This window comes from Elephas maximus, chromosome 13 (genome assembly GCF_024166365.1).
Source record: "Elephas maximus indicus isolate mEleMax1 chromosome 13, mEleMax1 primary haplotype, whole genome shotgun sequence".
In the NCBI taxonomy this organism is placed as follows: Eukaryota; Metazoa; Chordata; class Mammalia; order Proboscidea; family Elephantidae; genus Elephas; species Elephas maximus.
This window is the reverse complement of record NC_064831.1, coordinates 73,806,844-73,833,589: the sequence shown is the minus strand read 5'-3', so window position 1 is coordinate 73,833,589 and position 26,746 is coordinate 73,806,844. Positions and strand designations below refer to the sequence as shown.

At 39.6% G+C, this 26,746-nt stretch overlaps 1 protein-coding gene across 2 annotated transcripts; it reads left to right on the top strand.

The window, feature by feature from the left end:
* WHAMM (WASP homolog associated with actin, golgi membranes and microtubules) lies at positions 1-25,943 on the top strand. 2 transcript variants are annotated; one of them, XM_049905711.1, is made up of 10 exons: positions 1-797; positions 10,265-10,438; positions 12,422-12,572; positions 14,102-14,271; positions 15,027-15,192; positions 17,020-17,207; positions 19,287-19,373; positions 19,556-19,651; positions 22,104-22,578; positions 25,099-25,943. In XM_049905711.1, exons 1-10 carry the CDS (start codon positions 165-167, stop codon positions 25,392-25,394), a joined length of 2,436 nt encoding a protein of 811 aa, XP_049761668.1. In that variant the 5' UTR covers positions 1-164; the 3' UTR covers positions 25,395-25,943. The 2 variants fall into 2 exon arrangements, with proteins under 2 accessions (XP_049761668.1, XP_049761669.1); XM_049905712.1 differs by having other exon boundaries at positions 3-767; positions 25,099-25,941.
* Positions 25,944-26,746: the final 803 nt, after the last annotated feature.

Below are 26,746 nucleotides of genomic sequence, written 5' to 3'. Positions count from 1 at the left end.
GCCCGCAGGCAGCCAATGAAAAGCGCCAGAGGAGCGGTGCCGAGACGCTGACGCGGATTACAGCCCAGCAAAAAATGTCGCAGTTCGGACTGCCCAGTGGCGGGGTTTGTAAGAGGGCCGGGCCGGGGCGAGCCGAGCCGTCCGGTCGCTGACCGCCAGCAGCCATGGAGGACGAGCAGCCCGACAGCCTGGAGGGCTGGGTACCGGTCCGCGAGGACCTCTTCGCCAAGCTCGAGCGGCACCAGCTGCGCTTCCTCGTGGCCTGGAACGCCGCGGAGGGCAAATTCGCTGTGACTTGTCACGACCGGACAGCGCAGCGGCGGCGGCGGAGCGAGGGGAGCCGGCCGGGTTCCGAGCTGGGGCCGGAGCGCGAGGCCGCCGCGCCCCTCCCCAGCTGGACTGGCCTGCTGTCCGCAGCCGGGCTCCGCGGCGCGCACCGGCAGCTGGCGGCGCTGTGGCCGCCGCTGGAGCGCTGTTTCCCGCTGCTGCCGCCGGAGCTGGACGCGAGCGGCGGTGGGGCCTGGGTTCTGGGTCTGTGGGCGTCGGTATGGCCGGCGCGCGCGGGCCCCGGCGAGGCGGCGCTGCAGGAGCTCTGCTGGCAGCTGGAGCGCTACCTGAGCGAGGCGGCCGACTGCTGCGGCGGCGGGGCCGTGCGCGACGCGCTCTTCCCGGCCCAGGGCGGCGCCGCGGACTGCGAGAGCCTGCGCGAGTTTCGGGAGCGGGCCCTGCGCGCGCGGTGGACGGAGGCGGGCGCACGGCTGCGCCAGGTACGCGCTGGCGCCGGGCTGCGGACGCCGGTTTGTTTTCATATCTTTGCCCTAGATCATTACAAGAGGGGAGGAAAAGCGTTAAGAAGTTAGGTTTCTTCCATAGACTAGTCAAGTTTAACAGTCTGAGCTGGAGAAGGAGGCGCGCAGGGAAAGCTGCAGGTTTACAGGTGACCTTCGCCTGCAGGGGAATTCTTTGGGACCTCGCATGAGGCCCAGGGGGAGGATATATTAAGTTAAATCATTGTCTATTCGCAGTTAGGGGCCAGGACAGCACCTTAAGCCTTTCCCCAGGAGATATTGGCAGAGCAGGCTGTTACGATGGGAAATGCCAGATGATATTGAAAGCAAAACTGAAACTACCCCATATATGTAGAGAATAACAACACTGGGTAACTGTAATCAATTCCAGGTTCTGTGTATGAGGGAAGCCCAATAATGGAAGCAAAACGTTTTAGAGGATGAATAGGTTTCTAGGGGACAGGTTTTTTGTTTTAAATAATAAAGACTCTGTCAAATGGAAGGCCAACAGGAAGTGAGCTTTATTCATCAGTTTGGAATTGCCGAACTTAACAGCGTGTCCTTTAAGCTTGAAACAGGTAGTTTGAGACCTCGAACAATGTGTGGCAAATTCAAGTCCACAAAAGAGTTCAGGAGAAAATATGACTTACATGTCCACAGTTTACTAAGGAGAGCCAAGATTTGGGGGCTTTATTCTACACCCTGAACATGTCCTCTTGCCCTTTCTCATTAGAGGCCATTATTAATTTGAGTAATTTTTCTAATGTTACATCTGTATATTCTTTTGAGGAAAGGGAGGTGTAAGAGAAGAATTTAGTCACATTTCAAAATCTTTCCTTCTCGAGCTAAATATAGAACGTGCTTTTTAAATTAAAAGTTTTATAAAAGGAGTTAAAATTGTTACTAAAAGGAGCTTTGTTAGTGGTGCCATTTTATACTGTGGGTTTTGTGAGTAAACATCTATGCTCCCACTTCTCATGTGTTGATTTCACTAAGCTGCGTATGAGAAAGGAAACCCTGGTTGCATAGTGGTTAAGTGTTACAGCTGCTAACCAAAAGGTCAGCAGTTTGAACCCACCAGGTGCTTCTTGGAAACTCTATGGATGGTTCTGCTCTGTCCTATAGGATCGCTATGAGTCCGAATTGACTTGACGGCAACAGGTATGTATGAGAAAACTACAGGAGAATTGTTAACTCTTGAATGTTTCTGACTAGTTTAAGAAATAAGGCTGAAAAATACCAGTTACCTTAAGTTTACTTTTTTGTTGTTTTATATTTTAATTTTGTTCAGGAAAACTTTTTCTTTTTTGTTTCAAACGAAGTTTTGTGTTTTAGACATTTGGTTTCTCACAAAGAGAAATGGTTTCTTTTTAAACTATAACGTGTACATATGATATATGTGGTTACCATTTTAAAAGTTATACTTTTTCCAAATTAGAGTTCATTCAGGAGTATTATAGCACTAGTATAGTAGTTCACACAGGGAGCCCTGGCACAGTTGTTAAGCGGTTGGCTGCTAACCAAAAGGTCAGCAGTTCAAACCCACCAGCCACTCCACGGGAGAAGGATGTGACAATCGCTTTCGTAAAGATTTATAGCCTTGGAAACGCTACGGGGTGGTTCTGCTGTGTCCTATAGGGTCTTTATGAGTCGGGATCAACTCCATTGCGATAGGTTTTGGTTTGGGTACAGGTCGTGCTGTTGAGCTGATCACACTGGTATAGGGTACCTGTTTAACTGGGGCTTAAAAATGGGAGGAGAGTTTGGGGAGGAAGGGCTTAAATACAAAACATTCACATCCATGGAGGTAGATATAAACTATCTTAATATTCATCTCTGTTTAGAATAGAAAAAGCAAGAAATTCTAGAATTAGGCCATTCGCTAGTGTATAGAAAATGAAGCTGAATTATTAACTCATGAAATTTCCTGACTAGGAAATAAGGCTGAAAAATACCAGTTGCCTTAAGTTTACTTTTTTGTTGTTTCATATTTCAATTTTGTTCAGGAAAACTTTTTTTTTTTTTCAAACTATCATTATCACCTAGATAAAACTGCAGCTGAAAGTAGATCACTTTACTTTTTAAGTACAGGAAAGGAGATAGAAAAATTTAAGAATGTATTGATTGAAAAAAATTCTATACTATTACTCTTCCAGGCCTTGTTCTCTCAATACTTGGTACTTAGCTGAGGTTAAATTTCATACTCTGCTTTCCCCCCATTTCATATTATAAATTTCCCATGATACTAAACAGTTGTCAGAAGCACAGAGCTGAATGACCACACTAATTATATTCTACCATGGCTATGCCATGATTTATTAAGCATTATTGTTTTATTAGGCATTTTGGTTGAAGGAAATAGCGTTTTCATATTTAGTCAGTACTTAAAATTGATGTAAGGGCCTACCTGCACTGTGCGCTGAACATCACACCTCCGAGAAGCACAGGCACGGCCTACTGGAACCTGCCCAGCACTGATTCCTGGCCCACCTTGTCGGCCCTAGTCCGTGCCGCAAACAACCCATTCCAGCCCCTCCCCTTCAGCTGGACCAGCTCTGTTGCACCATAGCTGAGTGACTGGCCCCACCCATTGGACAAGGAGGTGAAAAGTATCACGCCTACAGACAATTAAACAACAACGCATAGCCCGCCTGCTCAGACATAACCAAATAAAACAAAAAACCAGGATGAAACAAACCTACAATCAAGAAACAAAGAAAATAACTACTGAATGTCCTGAAGACAGCAGATGATATCAAAATATGTATATAAAAAAAAAAGGATGGTTCCAGTAGGTGTCCAAAATAAAACACCAGATGACTTTCTTGTAGTAGAAAAGGCAGTAGAGCTACCTGACAGAAAATTCAAATCTCTAATATTCACAGAAACCCTGGTGGCGTAGTGGTTAAGTGCTACGGCTGCTAACCAAAGGGTCAGAGTTCGAATCCTCCAGGTGCTCCTTGGAAACTCTATGGGGCAGTTCTACCCTGCCCTATAAGGTTGCTATGAGTTGGAATCGACTCGACAGCACTGGGTTTTTTTTTTTAGTATTCACAGCTATCCAAGTGTTGAAGCAAAAAGCGGACAAAAATGAGGAAAAAATAGACAAATTTATGGAAAAGGCAGACAAATTCATGGAAAATACAGACAAGAAAATGGAAGAATTCAGGAAAATAATACAGGAACAAAATGCCAAAATAAATTCACAACTAAAAATCATACAAAAAACAACAATTAGAAATCCAAAAGATAAACAATAAGATACCAGAAATGGACAGTGTCATAGAAGGACTGAGGAGCAGGTTTGAAATGATGGAAGACAGGATCAGTGAAATTGAAGACAAACACTTGGATACAACTCTGTTTGAGGAAAAATCAGAAAAAAACGAAGAAAATGAGTAAACCCTGAGAATTATGCGGGATACAATCAAAAGCAAAAATCTGTGACTGATTGGAGCTCCAGAACAAGGGAAGAAAATGGAAAACACAGAGAGGACCACTGAAGAATTCCTGAGAGAAAACTTCCCTAATATCATGAATGGTGAAAAGCTGACCATCCAAGAAGCTCAACGAACCCCATACAGTATAGACCCCAAAAGAAAAACACCAAGGCATATCATAATCACACTCGCTAAAACCAAAGACAAAGAAAAAATCCTTCAAGCAGCTCAAGAAAAACAAAAAGTCACACTAGAGAAACAAGACTAAGACAAAACAAAACAAAACAAAACCCAGTGCTGTTGAGTCGATTCCGACTCATAGCAACCCTACAGGACAGAGTAGAACTGCCCCATAGAGTTTCCAAGGAGCGCCTGGAGGATTCAAACTGCCAACCCTTTGGTTAGCATTCGTAGCATTTAACCACTGCACCACCAGAGTTTCCACAATAAGACTAAGGTCTGATTATTCAGCAGAAACCATGCAGGCAAGAGGGCAATGGGATGATACATATAAAAACTTGAAAGAAAAACACTGCCAACCAAGAATAATATATCCTGCAAAACTTTTGTTCAAATATGATGGTGAAATTAGGACATTTCCAGATAAAGAGAAATTAAGGGAATATGTAAAAATGAAACCAAACCTACAAGATTAAAGGGAGTCCGGTCTGAGAATAAACATCAGATCACAGCCTGAACCTAGGATGCAAGATTATACTAGCCAGATACCAATGTAGGAAGTGAACTCTCAAGGACTATCCAAAACCAAAAGAATTGCAACAGGAACCAGAGAGGTTAATCTGTAAATAACAACAATATCAGAACAATAAGAGGGAATAAATGGTGTAGGTATAGAACTTTCTAATGGACAGGCAGGCAAGGCTATACTAAGTAATAATAGACTGGCTCAAACCTAGGAAGATAACGGTACATTTCAAGGTAACCACAAAGAAAGTTAACAAACCTAGTCATCAAAATACAGAAGAAAAACACAAAGTCTCAATAAAAACAAAATCTACAAAAACAAAAATGAAAAAGCAATCCACAAACAAAAGGAACTCAGCACAGGAGTGTGAGAGGAACAAAGAAAACGTTAGCATCATGAAAAAAATCACTACAAAATGACAGCAATAAACTCACACCTATTAATAATTACACTGGATGTAAATGGCCTAAGTGTACCCATAAAGAGACACAGAGTGACAGAATGGATTAAAAAAAAAAAAAAAAACAGGATCCACCAATATGCTTTCTACAAGAGACACACCTTAGAAACAAAGACAAATTTATTAAAAATCAAAGGATGGGAAAAAATATATCAAACAAATTACTACCAAAAAAGAGCAGGAGTGCAATACTGATCTCAGATAAAATAGACTTTAAAACAAAATCCACCATAAAGGACAAAGAAGGGCACTATATAACGATTAAAGGGACAATCCATCATGAAGACGTAACCATAATAAACATCTATGCACCGAAAATACATAAACTCTAACAGCACTGAAAAGAGAAAATGACAGCTCCACAATAATAGGAGACTTCAACACACCACTCTCAGTAAAGGACAGAACATCTAGAAAGAAGCTCAGCAAAGATACAGAGAGCTAAGGAGCACCATCAGCCAACTTGACCTCATAGACATATCGAACACTCCAGCCAACAGCTGCAAAGTACACATTATTTTCCAACACACATGGAACGTTCTCCAGAATAGACCACCTCTTAGGCCACAGAGCAACGCTCAACAAAATCCAGAACATTGAGATAATACGATGCCACCAAAGTAGAAATTAACAACAGGAAGAGTAAGGAAAAAAAATCAATTACATGGAAACTGAATAACACCCTGCTTTTCACAACCACTCGGTAATAGAAGAAATCAGAGATGGAATAAAAAATTCCTAGAATCAAACGAGAATGAAAACTCACCATACCAAAACCTTTGGGACACAACAAAAGCAGTCCTCAGAGGTCAATTTATAGCAATAGATGCACACATCGAAAAAGAAGGGGACAAAATCAAAACATTAACTACAAAACTTGAACAAATAGAACAGCAAAAGAAGCCCACAGCCACCAGAAGAGAGGAAATAATAAAGATCAGAGCAGAAATAAATGAAATAAAAAAAAAAGGAAAACAATAGAAAGAATCAACAAAACCAGAAGTTTGTTCTTTGAAAGGATCAACAAAATCGGCAAACCGCTGTCCAAATTGACAAAAGAAAAACAGGAGAGGATGCAAATAACCGAAAAAGGAAATGAAATGGGGGACATTAAAACAGACCCAACTGAAATAAAAAGGATCATAACAGTGTATTATGAAAAACTGTACTCCAACAAATTTGAAAACTTAGAGGAAATGGACAAATTTCTAGAAACACAGTACGTACCCAAACTAAGAGAAAAAGATGTTGAAAATCTGAACAGACCCATAACAAAGAAGACATTGAAAAGGTAATTAAAAAAAAACTCCCAAGAAAAAGAAGTCCTGGCCTAGATGACTTTACTGGAGAATTCTACCAAACACTCAGAGAAGAGCTTACACCAGTACTAATCCAACTATTTCAGAACATAGAAAAGGAAGCGATACTTCTGAATTCATTCTATGAAGCCAGCATAACCCTGATACCAACCAGGCAAAGACACCACAAAAAAAGAAAATTACAGACCTATATCCCTCATGAATATAGATTCAAAAATTCTCAGCAAAATTCTAGCCAATAGAATTCAGCAGCATATCAAAAAAATAATACACTATTTCCAAGTAGGATTCATTCCAGGTATGCAAGGATGGTTCAACATTAGAAAATAAATCAACGTAATCCACCACATAAATAAAAAGAAAGAATCACATGATCATCTCAATTGACACAGAAAAGCCATTTGACAAATTCCAACACCCATTCCTGATAAAAACCCTCAATAAAATGGAAAATTTCTCAACATAATAAAGGGAATATATGCAAAACCAACGGCCAGCATCATTCTTAATGGAGAGAGGTTGAAAACATTCCCCTTGAGAACAGGAACAAGACAAGGATGCCCCTTATCACCATTCCTATTTAACATTGTGTTGGAAGTCCTAGCTAGGGCAGTAAGGCCAGAAACAGAAATAAACGGCATTCAAATTGGTAACGAAGAAGCTAAACTGTCCCTGTTTGCAGATGATATGATACTATACATAGAAAACCCAAAAGACTCCACGAGAAAACTACTGGAACTAATAGATTCAGCAGATTAGCAGGATACAAGGTAAAAAACACACAAAAATCAATTGGATTTGTATTCACCAACAAAGAGAATGATGAAAAGGAAATCAGGAAAAGAATACTTGGGAATAAATCTAACCAGGGATGTAAAAGGCCTATATGAAGACAACTACAAAACACTACTGGATGAAACCAAAAAGATCTACATAAATGGAAAAATATTTCATGCTCATGGATAGGTAGATCAACATTGTGAAAATGACAATTCTACCCAAAGCAATTTACAAGTATAATGCAATCCCAATCCAAATACCAACAACATTCTTTAAAGTGATGGAAAAACTAATCATTAACTTTATGTGGAAAGGAAAGAAGCCCTGGATAAGTAAAGCGCTATTGAAGGAGAAGAATAAAGTAGGAGTACTTGCACTACCTGACCTGAGAACCTACTATACAGTTACGGTAGTCAAAACAGCCTGGTACTGGTACAATGACAGATACATTGACCAATGGAACAGAATTGAGAACTCAAATGTAAAACCATCTACCTACGGTCACCTGATCATCGACAAGGGTCCAAAGTCCATCAAATGGGGAAAAGACAGTCTTTTTAACAAATGGTGCTGGCAAAACTGGATGTCCATCTGCAGAAAAATGAAACAGGACCCATACCTCACACCATATACAAAAACTAACTCCAAATGGATCAAAGATCTAAATAAAAGCCCAAAACCGTGAAGTTCGTAGAAGAAAAAATAGGATAAATGCTAGAAGCCCTAATACACAGCATTAACAGGATACAAATCACAACCAACAACCCACAAGCTCCAGAGGTTAAGCTAGATAACTGGGATCTTTGAAAAATTAAACACTTAGGCTTATCAAAAGACTTCACCAAAAGAGTATAAATTATAGAGAACCTACAGACTGGGAAAAAATTTTTGGCTATTACAAAGGTCCAGTCTCTAAGATATACAAGAAACACCAACACCCCTACAACAAAAAGGCAAAAAATCCAATTAAAAAATGGGCAAAGGAAATGAACAGACACTTTGCCAAAGAAGACATTCAGGCGGCCAGCAGACACATGAGGAAATGCTCATGATCTCTAGCCATCACAGAAATGCAAACTAAAACCACAATGAGATACCACCTCACCTGGGCATTACTAGCATGAATCAATAAAATAGGAAATAACAAATGTTGGAGAGGCTGCAGGGAGATTGGAACTCTTATGCAGTGCTTGTGGGAATGCAAAATGATACAACCATTTCGGAAAATGATATGGCGCTTCCTTAGAAAGCTAGAAATAGAAATACCATATGTTCCAGCAATCTCACTCCTAGGAATATATCCTAGAGAAATGAGTCGTCATACAGACAGACATACGCACACCTATGTTCATTGCAGCATTGTTCACAATAGTAAGAAGATGGAGACAACCTAGATGCCCATCAACAGATGAATGGATAAACTGTGGTACATAAAATACAATGGTGAATCTGTGAAGCATCTCATAACAGATGAATCTGGAGGCCATTATTGCTGAGTGAAATAAGTGAATCACAAAAGGACAGATATTGTATGAGAGGACTACTGTAAATACTGAGGAAAAGGTTTACATACAAAAAGAAAGAATCTTTGATGGTTACGAGGGAGGGGAGGGGTGGGAATGGAAAAACACTTAGTAGACAACAGGTAAGTGGAAACTTCGGTGAAGGGTAAGGCAGTACACAATACTGGGGAAGCCAGCACAGCCTGTACAAGGCAAGGACATGGTAGCTCCATAGACACATCCAGACTCCCTGAGGGGCTGAATTGCTGGGCTGAGGGCTGTGGGGACCATAATCTTGGGGAATATCTAGCTCAATTGGCATAACATAGTTTATAAGGAATATGTTCTCCATTCTACTTTCATGAGTAGTGCCTGGAGTCTTAAAAGCCTGTGAACGGCTATCTAGTATACTCCACTGGTCTTACCCCTTCGGGACTGAGGAAGAATGAAGAAAACTAAAGATACAAGGGAAAGATCAGTCCAAAGGACTAATGGACTACATCTACCATTGGCCTCCACCAGACTGAGTCCAGAACAACGAGATGGTACCTGGCTACCACCACTGACTGCTCTGACAGGGACCAGAATAGAGGGTTCTGGACAGAGCTGGAGAAAAACGTAGAACAAAATTTTAACTCAGAAAGAAAGACCAGACTTGCTGGCCTGACAGAGACTGGAGAAACCCTGAGAGTATGGCTTCCGACACCCTTTCAGCTCAGTAATGAGGTCATTCCTGAAGTTTACCCTTCAGCCAAAGATGGAACAGGCCCATGGAACAAAACAAGACTAAAGGGGTCCACCAGCCCTGGGGCAGTGACTGGAAGGCAGGAGGGAACAGGAAAGCTGGTAATAGGGAACCCTAGGAGAAGGGAGAGTGGTGACATGTCGTGGGGTTGTTGATTAATGTCATAAAACGATGTGTGTACTGTTTGATGAGAAACTAGTTTGTTCTTGTAAACCTACATCTTAAGTACAATAAAAAAAAAAGGTGTAAAGAGTCCCTGAGTGGTGCAGATGGCTAAATGCTGGACTACTAACCAAAAGAAAGGTTGGCCGGTTCAAATCCTGAAGACCTGCTTCAGAAAGGTCACAGCCGCACAGTTGGGGTCGCCATGAGTCAGAATCTCCTGGACAGCAACTAACAACAACAACAACAACAAAATTGATTCATTTAAGTTTAGAACATTAAGGTGTCTTTAGTTTTGTTTGTTTGATATGACATTATAAATAATGTCCATACTCAACCCTGACTTACTTTTTCCTTTCTAGGTTCTTCAAGGCCATGAAAAAGCCAACACAATGGTCACATTAATGAAAGTTTATCAAGAGGAAGATGAAGCATACCAGGAATTAGTTCTTATGGCAACCACGTTCTACCAGTACTTACTGCAGCCATTTAGGGATATGCGAGAAGTTGCAACTTCACGTAAGCTTAGCATTTTGGTATGTTTTCTTTTATCAGATTTACTATTTTTCATGTATCATTTCTTTAATCACATTTAAGATTCAGTGCTGTGTTTGCACTTTGTTTAGGTTTACCCTTAATATTTAGATGGTAATGTAGACATGTCAAGTTTATACTTAACAATTGATAAAAATGAAGACATGTATACTGATTATCTTCTTAAAACCTTACGATTTCTGCAGATATTAAACTTCTGTGCTAATGACTTGTACTTGATGTGATGCCTACTTACTGCAGCTTATTTTCTGCCTCTAAGAACACATACATGTTTAATTTGAATAGGATGAAAATTTAAATAGAGGGTCCTAGATTGTAATTCAGTACTTTAAACTTTAATAAAAGCTGTCATTGCTCTCATTTCATTGAACAACCCTGTGACACTAGTTAGAGTAGGCTTTATTATCACAGTGCTTCAGATGAATCCAGAGCCCAGAGGAGTTAAAATGTTTACCTAGGGTTTCAACTGGCTAGAATCAAAAGATGTCAGGGAGACCTCTTGATCTCTACCCCCTGAACTGGACCATCCTTCTACACGTACACTCATGACGCCTGCCAAGTTATGACTGTAACAACAGTAACATGTTTGGATGAAACTCATGCCACCCCAACCTGTGGATAAAGTTGTTCTGTTCTTTATTTTGAAAGTCTATTATTTGGATAGTCTGTACTTCCTATGTATATTTCTGTCTTTTTTCTTTTATTTAAGCTTATTGAGATGTAATTCACATACTTTAAATTTACACAATAAATCTGTACAATTTAATGGCTTTAGTATATTTATAGTTGTGTCATTTCAGAACATTTTCATCACCCCAAAAAGAAACCCTGTACCAGTTAGCACTCACTCCGCATTTCCCCCCAGACCACCTAGTGTACGTTCTGTCTCTATGGATTTGCCGCTTCTGGACATTTCGTATTAATGGAAGCAGACAATATGTGGTCTTTTGTGACTGCTTTTACTTAGCGACTGTTGCCAAGGTTCACCTGTGTTGTAGCATGCATGTATCAGAACTTCATTTCTTTTTATTACTGAATAATATCCTGTTGCATGGATAGATTACATTTTGCTTATCCCTTTATTAGCTGATGGACATTTGGGTTGTTTCCACTTTTTGGCTATTATAAATAGCACTGGTGTGAACATTCATGTACAAGTTTTGGTATGGACATATATTTTCATTTTCTTGGGTATATACCTAGGAGTGGGATTGCTAGGTCATATGGCACCTCTGTGTTTAACCTTTTGAGGAACTGTCATATGGTTTTCCAAGTGCCGGCACCATTTTACATTCCTACCAGCGATGTGTGAGAGTTCCAGTTTGTCCACATCCTCACCAACACTTGTTATCGTCTGTCTTTTTCATTATAGCTGTCCTAGTGAGTATGAAGTAGTATCTCATTGTGGTTTTGATTTGCATTTCCCTGATGGCTAATTTGTATATATTGCTAATGTCAATAAATCGTGCTTTGTAGAAGAAGAATTGGATTCATGTCATAATCATGAATGTACAGATTTTCTGAACTTTTAGGTTATTTTATTACTTTTGCCTTTCAGAAAAGAACCATGGTATTGAAAAGCTTACTGCCATGTTCTTAAAAGAAATCATACCAACAACTGGAGTGCTGTGTACCAGGCCTTGTGCAGATCTCATTTAAACAATTGTATATTATTATGAGAAACATAACTTGACAGACTTGTTCTCTAGAAAAGGTTGTTCTAGTAATGTAAAGTGAAAGTAGGTTTTTTTTTAAATTTATACCTCCAGAATATCCCTTTGTCTTCCAGGTGGTGCCCAGCTTAGAACCTTATGCATAGTCAAGCATGTACTGGATAAATTTAATTGACTAAGTAGTAGCAATAAAAGTAGTTAAAATGGTCCATGTGACCAATTTCTTGTCAGTTTCCTAGTAACTGCATATTATTATTCCCTTACTAATACCATTTTTCCTTCTTTCTGTAGAAGTCCTTGGATGAGGATGATCTGGGACCTAAAAGGGTAGTTGCCTTGCAGAAGGAAGCCAAAGAATGGACTAGACGGGCTGAAGAAGCTATAGTCTCTATTCAGGATATCACAGTGAATTATTTTAAGGAAACAGTAAAGGCATTAGCAGGTAATAATACCAAATATTTTATTAAGTTATATGTAATCTGCATCTTATTCAGGAAAATTTGAGTTTCTCTTAAGCACCAGGCACTGTTTCCCAGGACCTGGGGATTCATGTAAGGATACACACAGATACTGTACAGTCTGGTGAGGGGAGAGGAATCTTAATTATATATTAATTCAAACAAATGGGAAGTGGCAATGGCAACAAGTGACATCAGGAAGAGCAGTATAGGGTCAGAGAGCCTATGAGAGAGAGATTAGGCTCGATCATGGTGGTCAGCAAAAGCCTCTGAGAAGTGGCACTTGCCCTAATATCTGAAGGGTAAATGGAAGTTAAGAGGGAAAAAAGTGAGGGAAGAATGTTCCTGGCAGAAAGAATAGCATTTGCAAAGGCCCTCTGGCTTGAGGGAGCTTGGCAAGTATGCAGAACTTAAAGACAACCTGTGGGGTTGAAGCGCAGAGGGCACAGAGGATGTGGTGAGGGAGAATGCTGGCAAGACAGCTGGGGACCAGGCCATGTGGGGTCTGGTCGGGTGGTTGAAGAACTTTTGTCTGATCTCTGTCATTGTCAGTAATAAACCAAAATCAAACCAAACCCATTGCCGTCGAGTCGATTCCAGCACATAAACCCTATAGTTGATATCTGTCAATCAGCTTGTTAAATTATGGCACACTGATAAAATGGAATACCATGTAGCTATTAAGTATGACTTTCTAAATCTACTTTTATGAATGGCGAGCGTTCCATGATATCAGTACCGTACCCATTGCCATAGAGTCGATTGTGACTCATAGCGACTGTATAGGACAGAGTAGAACTGCCCCGTAGAGTTTCCAAGGAGCGCCTGGTGGATTCGAACTGCCAGCCTTTTGGCTAGCAGCCGTAGATCTTAACCGCTATGCCACCAGGGTTTCCAAACTCCATGCCATCGAGTCAATTCTGACTCATAGCACCCTACAGTACAGAGTAGATCTGCCCCCTGGCGTGTCCATGGAGCAGCTGGTGGATTCGAACTGCCAGCCTCTTGGTTAGCAGCTGAACTCTTAACCACTACGCCACAAGGGTTTCCAAAGAAACTGACCCCGACCTGACACAAACACGCAACCTTCTGACCTGGAGTTAGACGTGCTACAGTTGCGCCACGAGGTCAGTCTGTTCCATGATACGTTAAGTGAAATAGACAAACCAAAAACAGAATGATGACTCAATTTTTTGTCAAACTATGTGTATGAGCATATCTGTCTAGCTAGACATAGAAACAGTCTGGAAGCATATGCACCAAAATGTAAGAAGCAATTGCCTCAAGTAGGTTAGATCATGATTTATTATTTTCTTTTTTAAATAGATTATCCAAAGTTTTCTACCAAATTGACATTATTTTTGTGATAATAAAAAAGTTATTAGAACAGTTTTTCTTTTTAGACAGGATGTCTTGTAGGTAATATGGGAGATAGTAAACAAAGGATTTGCTCAGAGCAAAATTTTCCCTTTTCAGTGAGTTGTAATTTTTAATTTTATGAATTATGCAATAGGAATGCAGAAACAAATGGAACAGGATGAGAAGAGATTTGGCCAGGCTGCCTGGGCCGCAGCAACTCCCAGGTTAGAAAAACTCAAGCTGATGCTAGCTCGAGAGAGCCTGCAATTCATGAGAGCCAAGGAGTTGTGTTTAAATCATAAAAGAGCTGAAATTCGGAGAAAGGTAAGACAAAGATACATGTAATTTTGTTTTAAAAATGCTTTTTTATTTCATAGAGCAGCTTTATTGCCAGTCACTATTCAGGAGCTTCCTTTCTTCACTTATTCCAACACCATGTTCTAGGAGACAAGTAAACCCCCAAAACCTCGTTGCCATTTAGTCAATTCCAACTCATAGCGACCCTACAGGACAGAGTAGAACTGTCCCATAGGGTTTCCAAGGTTGTAATCTTTACAAAAGCAGACTGCCAAATCTTTGTCCCATGGAGCGGCCAGTGGGTTTGAACTGCCAACTTTTTGGTTAGCAGCTGAGCTTCAGAGACTATTGAAGGTTGGCCATAAAGTTTCCTTTGGTCAAGATTTTTTGGAGTATTATATTGTAGGATTCACTTTATAATAACATTGAGCTAATCAAGCAGTGTTTTCAGCACAACTCTAGAATAATCAAAAAGGTGCTTTTGTCTTAGGATTATAGTCAGTTCAATTTTTTCCTGTTATCTATGCCTTTAAAGCAGAAAACACTGTAAATACCTCATTGTAAGTTTTCTCAAAACCTAAATGTTTTCATGTTTCAAGGATGAGATAAAGTATTTATAAAGAACGTTGAATAAGGCATTTTTGTCTTACTAGATGAAGTGGAAAAATGTTTGCTTTTTTATATTTAGTACTGAGCAAGAATAGAAAATAGGTAGAATGCTTCTAAAGTCTGCTTTTAATAATACTAGTTCTTTTAACTTATTTTTTTTTTATTAAAACAAGATGGAAGATCTTCTGGGAAAAGAAAAAAAGATAGATGTTGTAGATGAATTAGAAATACAGTATTATGAAGTTCAATTAGAACTATATGAGGCTAAGCTCGAGATGTTAAAATATGAAGAAATACTGCTTATTACCCAGTTGGACTCTATTAAGAGACTTATAAAAGGTAAAATTTATTCCTTTGTGTATATATTAAAATATTTAAATTATACATTTAAGGAAATACATACCATATTATCAGTTACTTCTTGTAAATTACCTGTAACATCTGAAATTTCCTAAATAAAATTTCCCTTTGGTATCTTTATTATTCAAATAATGTATTCATTATTAAACATACAGAGAAACAAATGAAAAACAATTATCACCTCAATCCCATTATCTAGAGATACTTAGTGATAAAAATTTGCTGTATAGCCTTCTAGCCTTCTTCATATGCCAATATATATATAAATATCACTTTTTTTAAACCAAAACTATCCTATTTAGTAATCTCTTTCTTATTTAATATATAATAACTGTCTTGCCATTTCAGTAAGTAATAAAGGCATCAAAAATAGTAATGGCTGCATAGTATTCCTTTATATGGGTGGACCGTGGTTTCCAGCTTTTCACTGTTGTGGACAGTCTTTTGCTTTTTCTTGCCTTGCAGAAATATTTAATTTTTATGAAGTCATATCTGTTGTTTCTGCTTTTGGTGTTACGCCTGGCAAAGTCTTCCTCATCCCCAAATTATGTGAATATTTACTTATATTTTCCTTTCATATTTTCATGGTTTTATTTTTTAAAACATTTAACTTTTTAATCCAGATGAAATTTATTTCGAGATGGGGTAGGAACCTAACTTTTTTCCTAAATTGGTATCAGTCCCAATCACGAATTAAAAAAAAAAAAAAATCAGTTTTTCTCTACTGTTTTGACTTGCTCCTTGTCTTATATCCAGAATTACTAGACATTGATCTATGTATGAGTTGTTATTCTCTTCCATGATTGACGAATGGCTTCTGGAGCCAGTATTGTACTGTTTTTATTATTGTACTTTGGAAATACATTTTAGTATCTTGTGAGGCGAGTAGCCCTTTTGTTACTCTACTTTTCCACTAGTTTTCTGACTATTCTCACTCCTTTATTCTTCCAGATGAACTTTAGAATCATTTTGGCAAGTTCAAAACTTGGAATTTTGATTGGGATTGTGCTTAAAATTAGAGACTAATTTGGGGAGAATTGTCATCTTTGCAATTTTGAATCTTCCCATCCAAGAGCATGGTATGTCTCTCCATTTATTTTAATTTTTTTTTTTTAAGTTCTTCCAAGTTTAATAATTTTCTCTATATAGATTCTAAAGGTTTAGTTTAATCCTAGGTATTAAGAATTTTTTTGCAGTAGGTTATAAACATCTTATATATTTAGGAAAAATTCTATTAAAAAAAGTTAACCTGGAAGGATGTACACCAAATTGTCCACATTTTTCTCTCTGGGATTGGGATTCAGAAGGTTTGGGGAAGAAGGGAGAAAATTCACTTTAAGTCAAGGTGTCTTTAATACCATACACTGCTGGTGGAATACAAGTTGCCTTTCTAGAGGGCAGTTTGGCAATAGGTATCAAGAGCCTTAAATATTCATTTGCTAGGGAAGTGATAAAAAAATATACACAAATTTATATTCAGAGATGTTCATCACAGTGAAAATTTATAACATGGAAAATTTAAACATTCTAACAATAGAGAATGCTTAAATTAGAGAATACTATGTAGCCATTAAAGTTGTATTTCTATTACATGGAAAATATTCTGAAAACTCTTATGTTTATTAACATGAGTAGCTATGTACATATGTCTGTATGTCTGTAGTATGTATGTGCATAAATGTTAACAGGGGTTATCCCTGGGTGGTGGGGTTACAAGTGACCTTTACTTTCTTTACATTTTAGAAAATGATGTGCATTACTTTTATAATAAAGCATGTATTTTAAAAACCATTGATATATTTCTAGAGAAACAGGATGAAGTTGTCTATTACGATACATGTGAAAGTCTGGAGGAACTTAAAGTCGTTGATAAAGTAGTGGGGCTGCCAAAGGATAAGAACTTGGAGGTGAAAGAGCTCAGCAGGCAGTCCCAACAGCTGGAGTCCAAACGAGGCAGGATCTGTGCTAGAAGAGCCTATCTCAGGAACAAAAAGGTTGGTGCACCCACAGCAGCTTTCTTTTTTTCCCCTTCCAGGAATTTCTTCTTTCATAAAAGATAAAAAGGTATTGAAAATAAGGCTTTTTACCAACATAATGATTTTTTTTTTTATGTGTTTATGTAGGTTTCAGTGGCTACAGTTAAAATATATTTTAGATATTCTTCTTAATAGTCTTTGTTTCTTTTGGGATTTAAGTATTTACCATAATCCCTAGATTTTAATTCAGTCATTTAGCAACAGGCATGTTTAAAATCACAATAGGTATATATTCTCAACAACAAAAATAAATAAAATAATTCAAAAAAAGACTATAAAAGTAATAATTTTGAAAAATTCCTATTGGACAGTACCGTTCTATATCAGGATCTAATAAATTACAGTCCACTGCCATCGAGTTGATCTCTGACTCATAGCAACCCTGTAGGACAGAGTAGCATTGCCCCACAGGGTTTCCAAGGCTGTAAACCTTTATGGAAGCCGGCTGCCACATCTTTCTCCCTTGGAGCAGCTGGTGGGTTTGAGCTGCCGACCTTTTGGTTAGCAGCTGAATACTTAAACCACTGTGCCACCAGGGCTCCCTCAATTAAAATCATAATGGGTGAAAACTTTATATCTAATAATCAGCTGTAGTAAATTTTAAAACTGATTTTATTTTAAATTGTTGATCAGAAAACATCAGTCACAGATAGAATATGCAGCTCATTTCAGTCTTTGGTGAGTGATTTTTTTCTTAATTTTTAAAAACCAATTATATGAAAAGGTAATGCAAAGAAATTTCATTTTTTTTCTATAGAAAAGGCGGCTTCTATATTTCATTTTTATCCAGGCTTTTATATGTATTTACTCATATTTGTTACACTTTTCTTATTGGAATTAGAAAAAAAAAAGAAAATTGAAGCTTACAAAAATGTACATTATTCTTCCATGTTACATGCAAACATAAGTACTTTTTAAAACTGTGTTGAAAGAATATATTCTTTGCAGGACTGCATTTAAGAATTGTAGCTTCGGGATTTAGGAGTTCTTCTTCAGATGATTTAAAGATATACAGGTGTTTGCCCTTTGTTCCCCATTTCAGAATACCCAAGGGTATTGGGAGAAGTCTCCTTTCCCTGGCAATGTAGACTGGTGGGAAGGAGGGAGTGCCTCCACGGTCTGGGTCTTCGAGGTACAGCTGTGGAGAAGTGCCTTCTCTTACACAGACTTGGAGTGTTAACCTTCACCCTCCAGATGGAATCCCTCCCCCTGCCCCAGTCAGGGGAGTTCCTGCCACTGAGTTCTGAACATGTTGGAATTTGAAAGGCACTGGGGTTAATGGAATGTGGTAATTGAGGTCAAGCTCTAGAGTCTATCTTGGCCTCAGATCACAGCTTGGCCCCTTGGTAGCTGTGTGACCTTAGGCAAATTACTTAAATCTCTTTGAACTTAGTTTTCTCATCTGTTAAAAGAATATAATAATGGTAATAGTACCAATCTCATGGTTATTATGAGGATAAGATGGCATATGGAATGGAAAGTACTTGGTATTGAGGCTGGGACCTAAAACATAATAAATGTATTGTTTTTACTGTATTATTTTCCATATATATGAAGGGTTATGGAGGGTGGCTAAGCATAGGTGAAATACATCTTTCATATAATTTTTCAGGTATGTTAAGGCTGGATATGCTTATGTAGATATGTTTGGAAATCTACTTACTGTTTATAACATGGGAAATGTGTTTGAAACAACCATATTGGAACAGATTCTTAGGACACATCACATTTAAGAATAGGGGGACTGCTTGTATGTCCTCTCACTTCCACCTGGTTAGAGGATTTACCTTTTCGTCTCTCAAAGCACTAAATCACAGCTGTGGTCCTCTTGACTGAGAACAGATTATATTCCTTTAAGCAGCCAATCAGCCCTTATCCCATGACTGTGGAGGAGGTAGTACCATTAAGCACACTGGAAACTCATAATACTGAATGCATTGCTCTACAGCGCAAATGTAGTGCTTTGTTCTTTTAACCTGTATACTGTGGCCCCTGGTAATACTAAAACCACAGAGATGATTTGTGTTATTCCACCAGGATCAATGCAAAGAAAATCATCGACTCAGACTGCAGCAGGCTGAAGAAAGTGTAAAATATTTTCATCAGCATCATAGTACTCAGATGGTGAGTAGCTGAAGGAAAATGTCTTCCATTTGCTCAATGTGACACACTGGCCTAAACTGGGAGGAACTGGTGCTCCCCCTCCGGGCTTGCGACTGTCACCAGGGAGCAAGGATGGGGGTGTGTGATAATGTGTTTGTCAAGACTTTATTTCGAGAAATTTACAAGTGTATGTTTAAATATAGAAAAGAGACAAGATAAAAGATGAGGAACAAAAGAAAAGAGAATGGATAAACCAAGAACGCCAAAAAACGCTCCAACGATTAAGAGCATTTAAAGAGGTAAGTTCTTGAAATAATCACCACCACCTACATTTTCTAAGGGAAATAAATGAAGATCACCTGACCTAGGAGAAATGCATCACATATTATGAACAGATAATTTAGGACACAGAATGATTCAAGAATGCCATTATTTGTGGTATAAACCAAAAAACACCAAACCTGTTGCCATTGAGTTCATTCTGACTCATAGTGACCCTATAGGACAGAGTAGAACTGCCGCATAGGGCTTCCAAGGAGTGGCTGGTAGATTTGAAGTGCTGGCCTTTTGGTGAGCAGCTGAGCTCTTAACCACTGTGCCACCAGGGCTCCATTTGTGGTATAGCAATATACATAATAGAAATTATATATATATATATATATTTTAGAATATGAAGATGTTTTGACATAACAACACACTTGGGTTCCTGCTCTTTCCTCCTCACCAGGTAGTGCCAGCAGTGGCCACTGTGGTTTAGACCAACAGGGACAACTGAAAATAATTAAATTGCCCTCAACTCTAGCTGGCTTTTTTCCTCATTTGTAAGAAAGAATTCTTTAAAATGCCATCAAAGAAACATTGTGACATAAGCATAGTAAAGTGCTCTGTTAAAAGTGAAGAGGGGGGAAAAAGTGAATAGGTACATGGTACTTGTTGAGCCTAGAGAAGCTGTTTGTAAGTATCTGAAGGGCTGTCATAAGGTAAAAGACTTAATTTGTCCTCAGGGAGACAGACTGCCTGACAATATAAGACAGGATGTAGCAGTCAGGGGCACAGCAACATGCTGCTGCCAGGATGCCAAGTGGGGAACCCTTGGGTAGTTAGGGGATCCCCAACATCAGAAGAAGGTCAGACAACCATTGGAGTAAGGAGCCCTCCCTCTGGCCCCGAGATTCTGGGATTCTAATTATACTGGCCTGTTACCTGCAGGAAGCTGCGAGGTGATAGCTGCGTGACTCCTGTCTGCATCAGTGATGTGTAGTACTTGTTGATGTTATTTGCTGTTTGTTCTGAAAAGATTTAGAAGAATGTGGGAGAGAGAGAACTGTTCTTTGAGTTTATCATGAAATGCACTTCTTGTGTGTATTTAGAAATTTGCATTAATAGTATTTATTATGCATCTTTTGCTAGTTTTTTCACTCCAAATTATGTTTTTGAGTTATATTCTCGTTGATATGTGCAAATCTAGCTCATTTTAATGGCTACATAGTATTACATTATGTGGTATCTTATTAGATAATTGGTGCCTTCTTTAGGGACCCTTTCCCCAAGATTAGTTCTGTGTGAAGTTAGGTGTTCATTAAATTAATACCTGTGTGACCAGAACTTTAAAAACTTACATTTTTAAATTATAAAATTTACTCTAGGTCTAAAACTTAGAGAAAAGAAACATAACCCCTGTTACAACTGTCACTTTGATGTCTGCTCTGCTGGTATCTTTCATAGACCTGTTTTTCATGTGGTTATAATGTATGTTAAACCAAACCCGTTGCCCTCGAGTTGATTCCGACTCATAGCGACCCTATAGGACAGAGTAGAACTGCCCCGTAGAGTTGCCAGGGAGCACCTGGTGGATTTGAACCGCCAACCTTTTGGTTAGCAGCCGTAGCACTTACCCACTACGCCACCAGGGTTTCCATGATGTATGTTAGAGTCCTGTTATTTTAACACTGTATCATTTGTTTGGAAACTGTAGAGGGTAAGTGCTACGGCTGCTAACCAAGACTTTGGCAGTTCGAATCCGCCAGGCGCTCCTTGGAAACTCTACGGGGCAGTTCTACTCTGTCCTATAGGGTCGCTATGAGTCGGAATCGACTTGACAGCACTGGGTTTTTTCGGTTTTTTATCATCTGTTCAGGATGTTTCACAGACTTTGTACTATTTATTTTTGATTTTTAATGGCTGCTTAATATTTGGGATAAATTTGCCACAATTTTTTCAACTACCTTCCTATTGTTGGTATTCAGAGTTTCTGATTTTTCATACTGAACATATTTATACTAAATATTATGATGAGTATGTTCATTCATATATATCTTATTCCAGAGAAGGCACTATTTGATCAAAGGATATAAATGCTTATTTTTTAGCAAATGAAAAATAGATTTAGTAGCAAGGGTGGCTGTAAAAAGTGAGAAAGAGCCATTTTGTGAATTAGAACAACCTATAAAAAAAAAAATTTTTTTTAATATATACATAGATGGCGAAATCCTGGCATGGTGGTTAAGAGCTTGGCTGCTAACCAAAAGGTTGGCAGTTTGAATCCACCAGGTGCTCCTTAGAAACCCTACAGGGCAGTTCTGCTCTGTCCTATAGGGTCGCTATGAGTCAGAATTGACTCAATGGCATTGGGTTTTTTATACACAGACGCTCCTCTGTGTTCTTTTATTTATAGACTTAGTTATAGGAAGTTCCTGCATTTTGATGGTTTGCATTTATGCCAAGTTTCTCATGACAGTTTCTCATTTTCAGAAATGTCCGGGTCGGTCTGTACTAAAAACTTCTTGCTCAGAACCTGTGACTCCAAGCCTGCCAGGTGAACTTTCTCAGCAGACATCCCCGCTGGCTTCTCAGACTGTGTCAGTAATGCGTCTGTCATCTGCGAAAGGCAGAAGTAGTCCCTCATCTAAAGTTAGCAATGTGAAAAGCCCCAGGTTTGAGGACTGGCCTGGAAATACCCCTGTCCAGATTTTTGTTCCAGTTGCTGACCACACACACTCCAAATCCAGTGAGGAATTGTCACCACTGCCTCCTCCTCCTCCTCCGCCACCACCTCCTCCTCCTCCTCCTCCACCCCCGCTTCCTGCTCTGCCCTTTTCTTCTCAGTCTGCGACTCATCGGAACCTACACTTCAGACCTTCAGTAAAAGAGGATCAGCCGCTTCCCCTGGTTTGTGAATCATTTCCTGAGAGACCGGGTGATTCCTCTGAAAGTTTTAAATGCCCAGGTAATCCACTGGAATCCTGTCTGTTCTCCCCATGGGCTGTTAAGAGGTGGAAGCATTCTAGATTTAGAAGCCGACATCTTGAAGTCAAGGTTTTTTTCAGAATTCTCTACAGCCTTAATATATTACAGTATTTGTGCCTTAGGTACCTACTGTTTATTGCAAAGTTAGTATGGTCTAAATCTGAGGTTGATAAATGCTAATTCATCTTGAAAAAACACACTTAATGGTCATATGACTTGGCATCTCCGCGACTATTAAAGAATGAACCATTTCAGGTTTCTTAAGACTTCAGTCTGCATTTGATTTCTGTTATTTGAACATTTTCAACAGTGCTTTGAACTAAGCTTATTTTTGCATCTCCAAGTCATTTACAGAATTAAATTACTGCATTTTAAGCAGAATATTGGTTGGAAATTATTGTAGAGGAATATTAACCAGAATGTAGAAGGCTTTTCTGGCAGACTGACAGGTAGACTGAGAACCTTACTAGGAATCTTTCTAAAATGCAGTGGATCAAAAAAAAAAAAAAAAAAAAAAATTAGTGGGCTACTTTTTGCCTGGGCAAGTACAATACACTGAATACAACTGAATATTCCTTTGTTTAATAAGGTTATAGTTCTGAGTAATTATGGTTTTAGATATTGACTTTTAAAGAGATTGGTCTAAGGCTGCCTAGACTCCAAGCCTCCTGCTTTGGGATTTATTTTGGTGTATATGCATGTGTTTTAGATAAATTCTAGCAAAATGCTGTGTACGTTTATTTAATAAATACATTTGAACCCCTCCACCTAGAAGATGCACAGTTGTTGTGACAGGTGATATGAATGATAGAAGTGTAAGAGTTCCAGACTATTCTGGTTACTCTGAGTTCAGGGTTTTCCTGGATCTAGAACCAGCTATGAATGAAAATATCTGCACTATTGAATGGAACACCAGATAGCCTGTCTGTGTCACCAAGCAATGTTGGGTAGATGAAAAGCAAGAGCTCACGTGCCAGTGTCTAGATGCGAGCTTGGATGTGGGCAGCCTTTGGGTGGGGCCTTCATTCCCGCCTGAATTTAATGCACAATGGAGTTGGGAAGCTCTGTTCAAGTACTGCCTCGTTTCAATGAAAAGAATAAGAAGAAGGTATGAATTACCACCAAAAATAGCCTTGGTGTGAAACTTTGTCTTGTTACATCCAGAAGGGAATTATGATAACAAGTTACAGGCTTAAAACCAAAGTGAAATAGCATTTTCTTAGCCACAGCATGGTTTTTAAATCCTGAACTAGAAGTGACTATTAGCTGTGAGGGTTTACCTGGAAGATCTCTCCATTGGTGGCTGCAGTCATGCCCCCGTCTCTAGACGGTGATAAAGATTTCACCCACTCAGTGATCTCAAAGTGGCAGAGATGTGAAAAATAGCTTCTCTTCACCAAGGCCCTGAAACTCTGATCTAATTGGTGTTTGGACAGCATTTCACACCCTTCACACTAGAGCATGTAAGTCACCTTAGGGTAGTGTGGGTGGAGTGAATCCCACCAGGTGACGCCCTCCCTAGCTCACTGAGCTGATTAAAGCTTTACTGTAAGCCTTTTCATGTGTGGAAACCTACTCACTTCTTTGTCATAGAATGAGTCCTCACCTACTAACATCCAAGACTGAAAAAAAAAGTTAGATATAAAACCAAAACCAAACCCACTGCCATCAAGTCGATTCCAACTCATAACGACTGCCCCATAGGGTTTCCCAGGCTGTAAATCTTTGCCGAAATAAACTGCATCTTTCTCTCATGGAGCAGCTGGTGGGCTCGAACTGCTGACCTTTTGGCTGAGCACTTACCCACTGCGCCACCAGGGCTCCTTTAGAGAGAGAGAGAGTGGGGTGAAATTTAAAAAAAAAAAAATTTTTTTTTTGAAGGATGAAGGGAAATGACTTTGGTGTCTTCGAAAGACACCAAAGTCATGTGCATTGCATCAGATTATTTACATCCCCCCAAAACCCAAACCAAACCTACTGCCATCAGGACAATGCCAACTCATAGTGACCCCATAGGGTTTCCAAGGCTGTAAGTCTCCACGGAAGCTGACTGCCACATCATTCTCCCATGGAGCCACTGGTTGTTTTGAACCACAAACCTTTCGGCTAGCAGTCGATCACTTTAGCCGCTGTACCACCAAGGCTCCTTATTTACACCCCAGGCATCCACAACTTTCTTCGAATTATGCAAAAAGAATTCAGTGTGTATGTCTTGAAAAACAATTATTCTAACAAAAGGTTTGCATGACTGCGCCTCTAAGTTGCTATGGATTTTAAGAAATTAGTGGAAAGTGGCCAAGGAAAGATATTAAACTATCCTGGATTCAAATGGGGAGCTTTGTCTAACAGATAAAGCATTTGTTTAATGGAATGATGATTACTTGTTTAAATCATGACATTAACTGGTATGTGACTTAACTTCAACTAGTATAATAATAATCTGGCATCTGGGGGAGAGTCTGTTATCCTGGTAGTATTGGCTCTCTTTACTGTATTTCAGGATCTATGGATGCAGTGTTGGCTTCATTAAGGAATGGCAAAAGCCCTCTCCAGAAAGTGGATGTGCCCACTTTGGCCCCTCCCCGCACCTCGGTCAATGAGCACATCCTGGCCGCCATTAGGCAAGGAGTCAAACTGAAGAAAGTTCACCCAAACTTAGGCCTGAAGCCCAGCCACAAACCACCCAGTGACCTTGAGAGAAGCATCAAGGCGGCCCTCCAAAGAATCAAGAAAGTGTCTACTGACTCCGAGGAGGAAGATGGTAGTGAGCAGAGCCCCAGCGAGTGGGACCAGTGAGCTCTTCCCCAAGGACAGCGCACCCACCACAGTGTGCTTGAATGAATAGAGAGGGGCTGAAGGCCTTTTCTTGAAAAGCATGTATACAGGGTGCCGTCAGACTGGCCATGTAACACCCTGAAAGAGCGGCAGGGTTTTGTGTGTGATGTAGCTTTTATTTGATGTTGTGGCTCTTAAAATCAGAGAAAGAAGCACAGACGTGGTGACTTCCCCATACCAAGCCAGACTGGGATATAAGAGCCCACAGGAAGTCTTGCTGGCATAAAAGAATAGTATTTATTTTTCACCATGGATAATCTAGAATCATTCCCTGATTCTGAAAAAAAGTTTACATTATTATGGTAATGAGCACTATTAGACTACTGACAGTGACCTGTGTGTGTGGAATAGTATCTCCTCAGACTTAAAAGTTTGAATGTGAACACTGTTTTAGCAATAATCAGAATAAATTGCTTATATTCAGAAATTATTTTAAATATTTTAAATGAAATTTATTTTCTGTTATCAAATACTATACACTCATAATAAAGAACTATTTATAATGTATGAGTGTCACTCATAAGGAAAACAGAAAATCCCAACTGATGTAATCAATTCCTTATGGTTTCCAAAGCAAAACCCTCCCTGCCTGGGTAGATTTAAAATTTCTAATACGATTTAAGCTAAACATTTGTTTCAGCAAATAGTAAGGCTGGGGGAATAGCTGTTCCCCCCAGGAACTGAGATCTCATGCTGGAAATCTCTTCCCTCCTTGCTTCAGGTTAAAATGAGGGAAGGGGATGGGATCTAGTATAAGGCAGTCTGCTCATTTCTCTGTCCAAAGTGTCCCCACTGACATCATAACCCTCACTCTGTCTTAGTCCTGGGTTTCCATAGAACAAAATGAATCTACCCTTCATTTCCAAAGAAAAGTCCAAAGTATAGACCAAAAGACTTCCTACTTCCAATTTCTTCTCAACTAACTGCCCGGTCTAGGCTGCCAGCCCTCACCTAGCCTAGCTGGGAGGGGTCTGGGTCCTTCAGCAGCTGCAGCCTGGACCTCTTCATAGCATGGGTGGGGATCCCTCAGCGTGGCCACTAACATGTTGCCCACAGGTCTATTGTGTAGCCTACCTTCCCTGACCTCAAAGGATGCAGGCACAGATCCCAGCCCCCATATGTGAACTTGCCTCACTCTGCCAGCCTGGACCTGACGCTGCTGTGGTGTCTGACCGAGACCTCACCCTGCATTCACCCTTTCCCAGCTGCTACCAGGGAGACACTACCTGCTGGCTAAATAGGCTTCAGACCCAAATCGCAAGGCCAAGCTGGGCACCAAAATATTTCTTTGCAAAGAATTTGATATTTAAAAA

Excerpts from the sequence above, each read along its gene's own strand:
- WHAMM (XM_049905711.1), top strand. The coding sequence starts at position 165 with ATGGAGGACGAGCAGCCCGACAGCCTGGAGGGCTGGGTACCGGTCCGC. Across the intron at positions 15,193-17,019 it reads TATTAAGAGACTTATAAAAG|AGAAACAGGATGAAGTTGTC; the intron begins GTAAAATTTATT and ends ATATATTTCTAG. Across the intron at positions 19,652-22,103 it reads GATTAAGAGCATTTAAAGAG|AAATGTCCGGGTCGGTCTGT; the intron begins GTAAGTTCTTGA and ends TCTCATTTTCAG.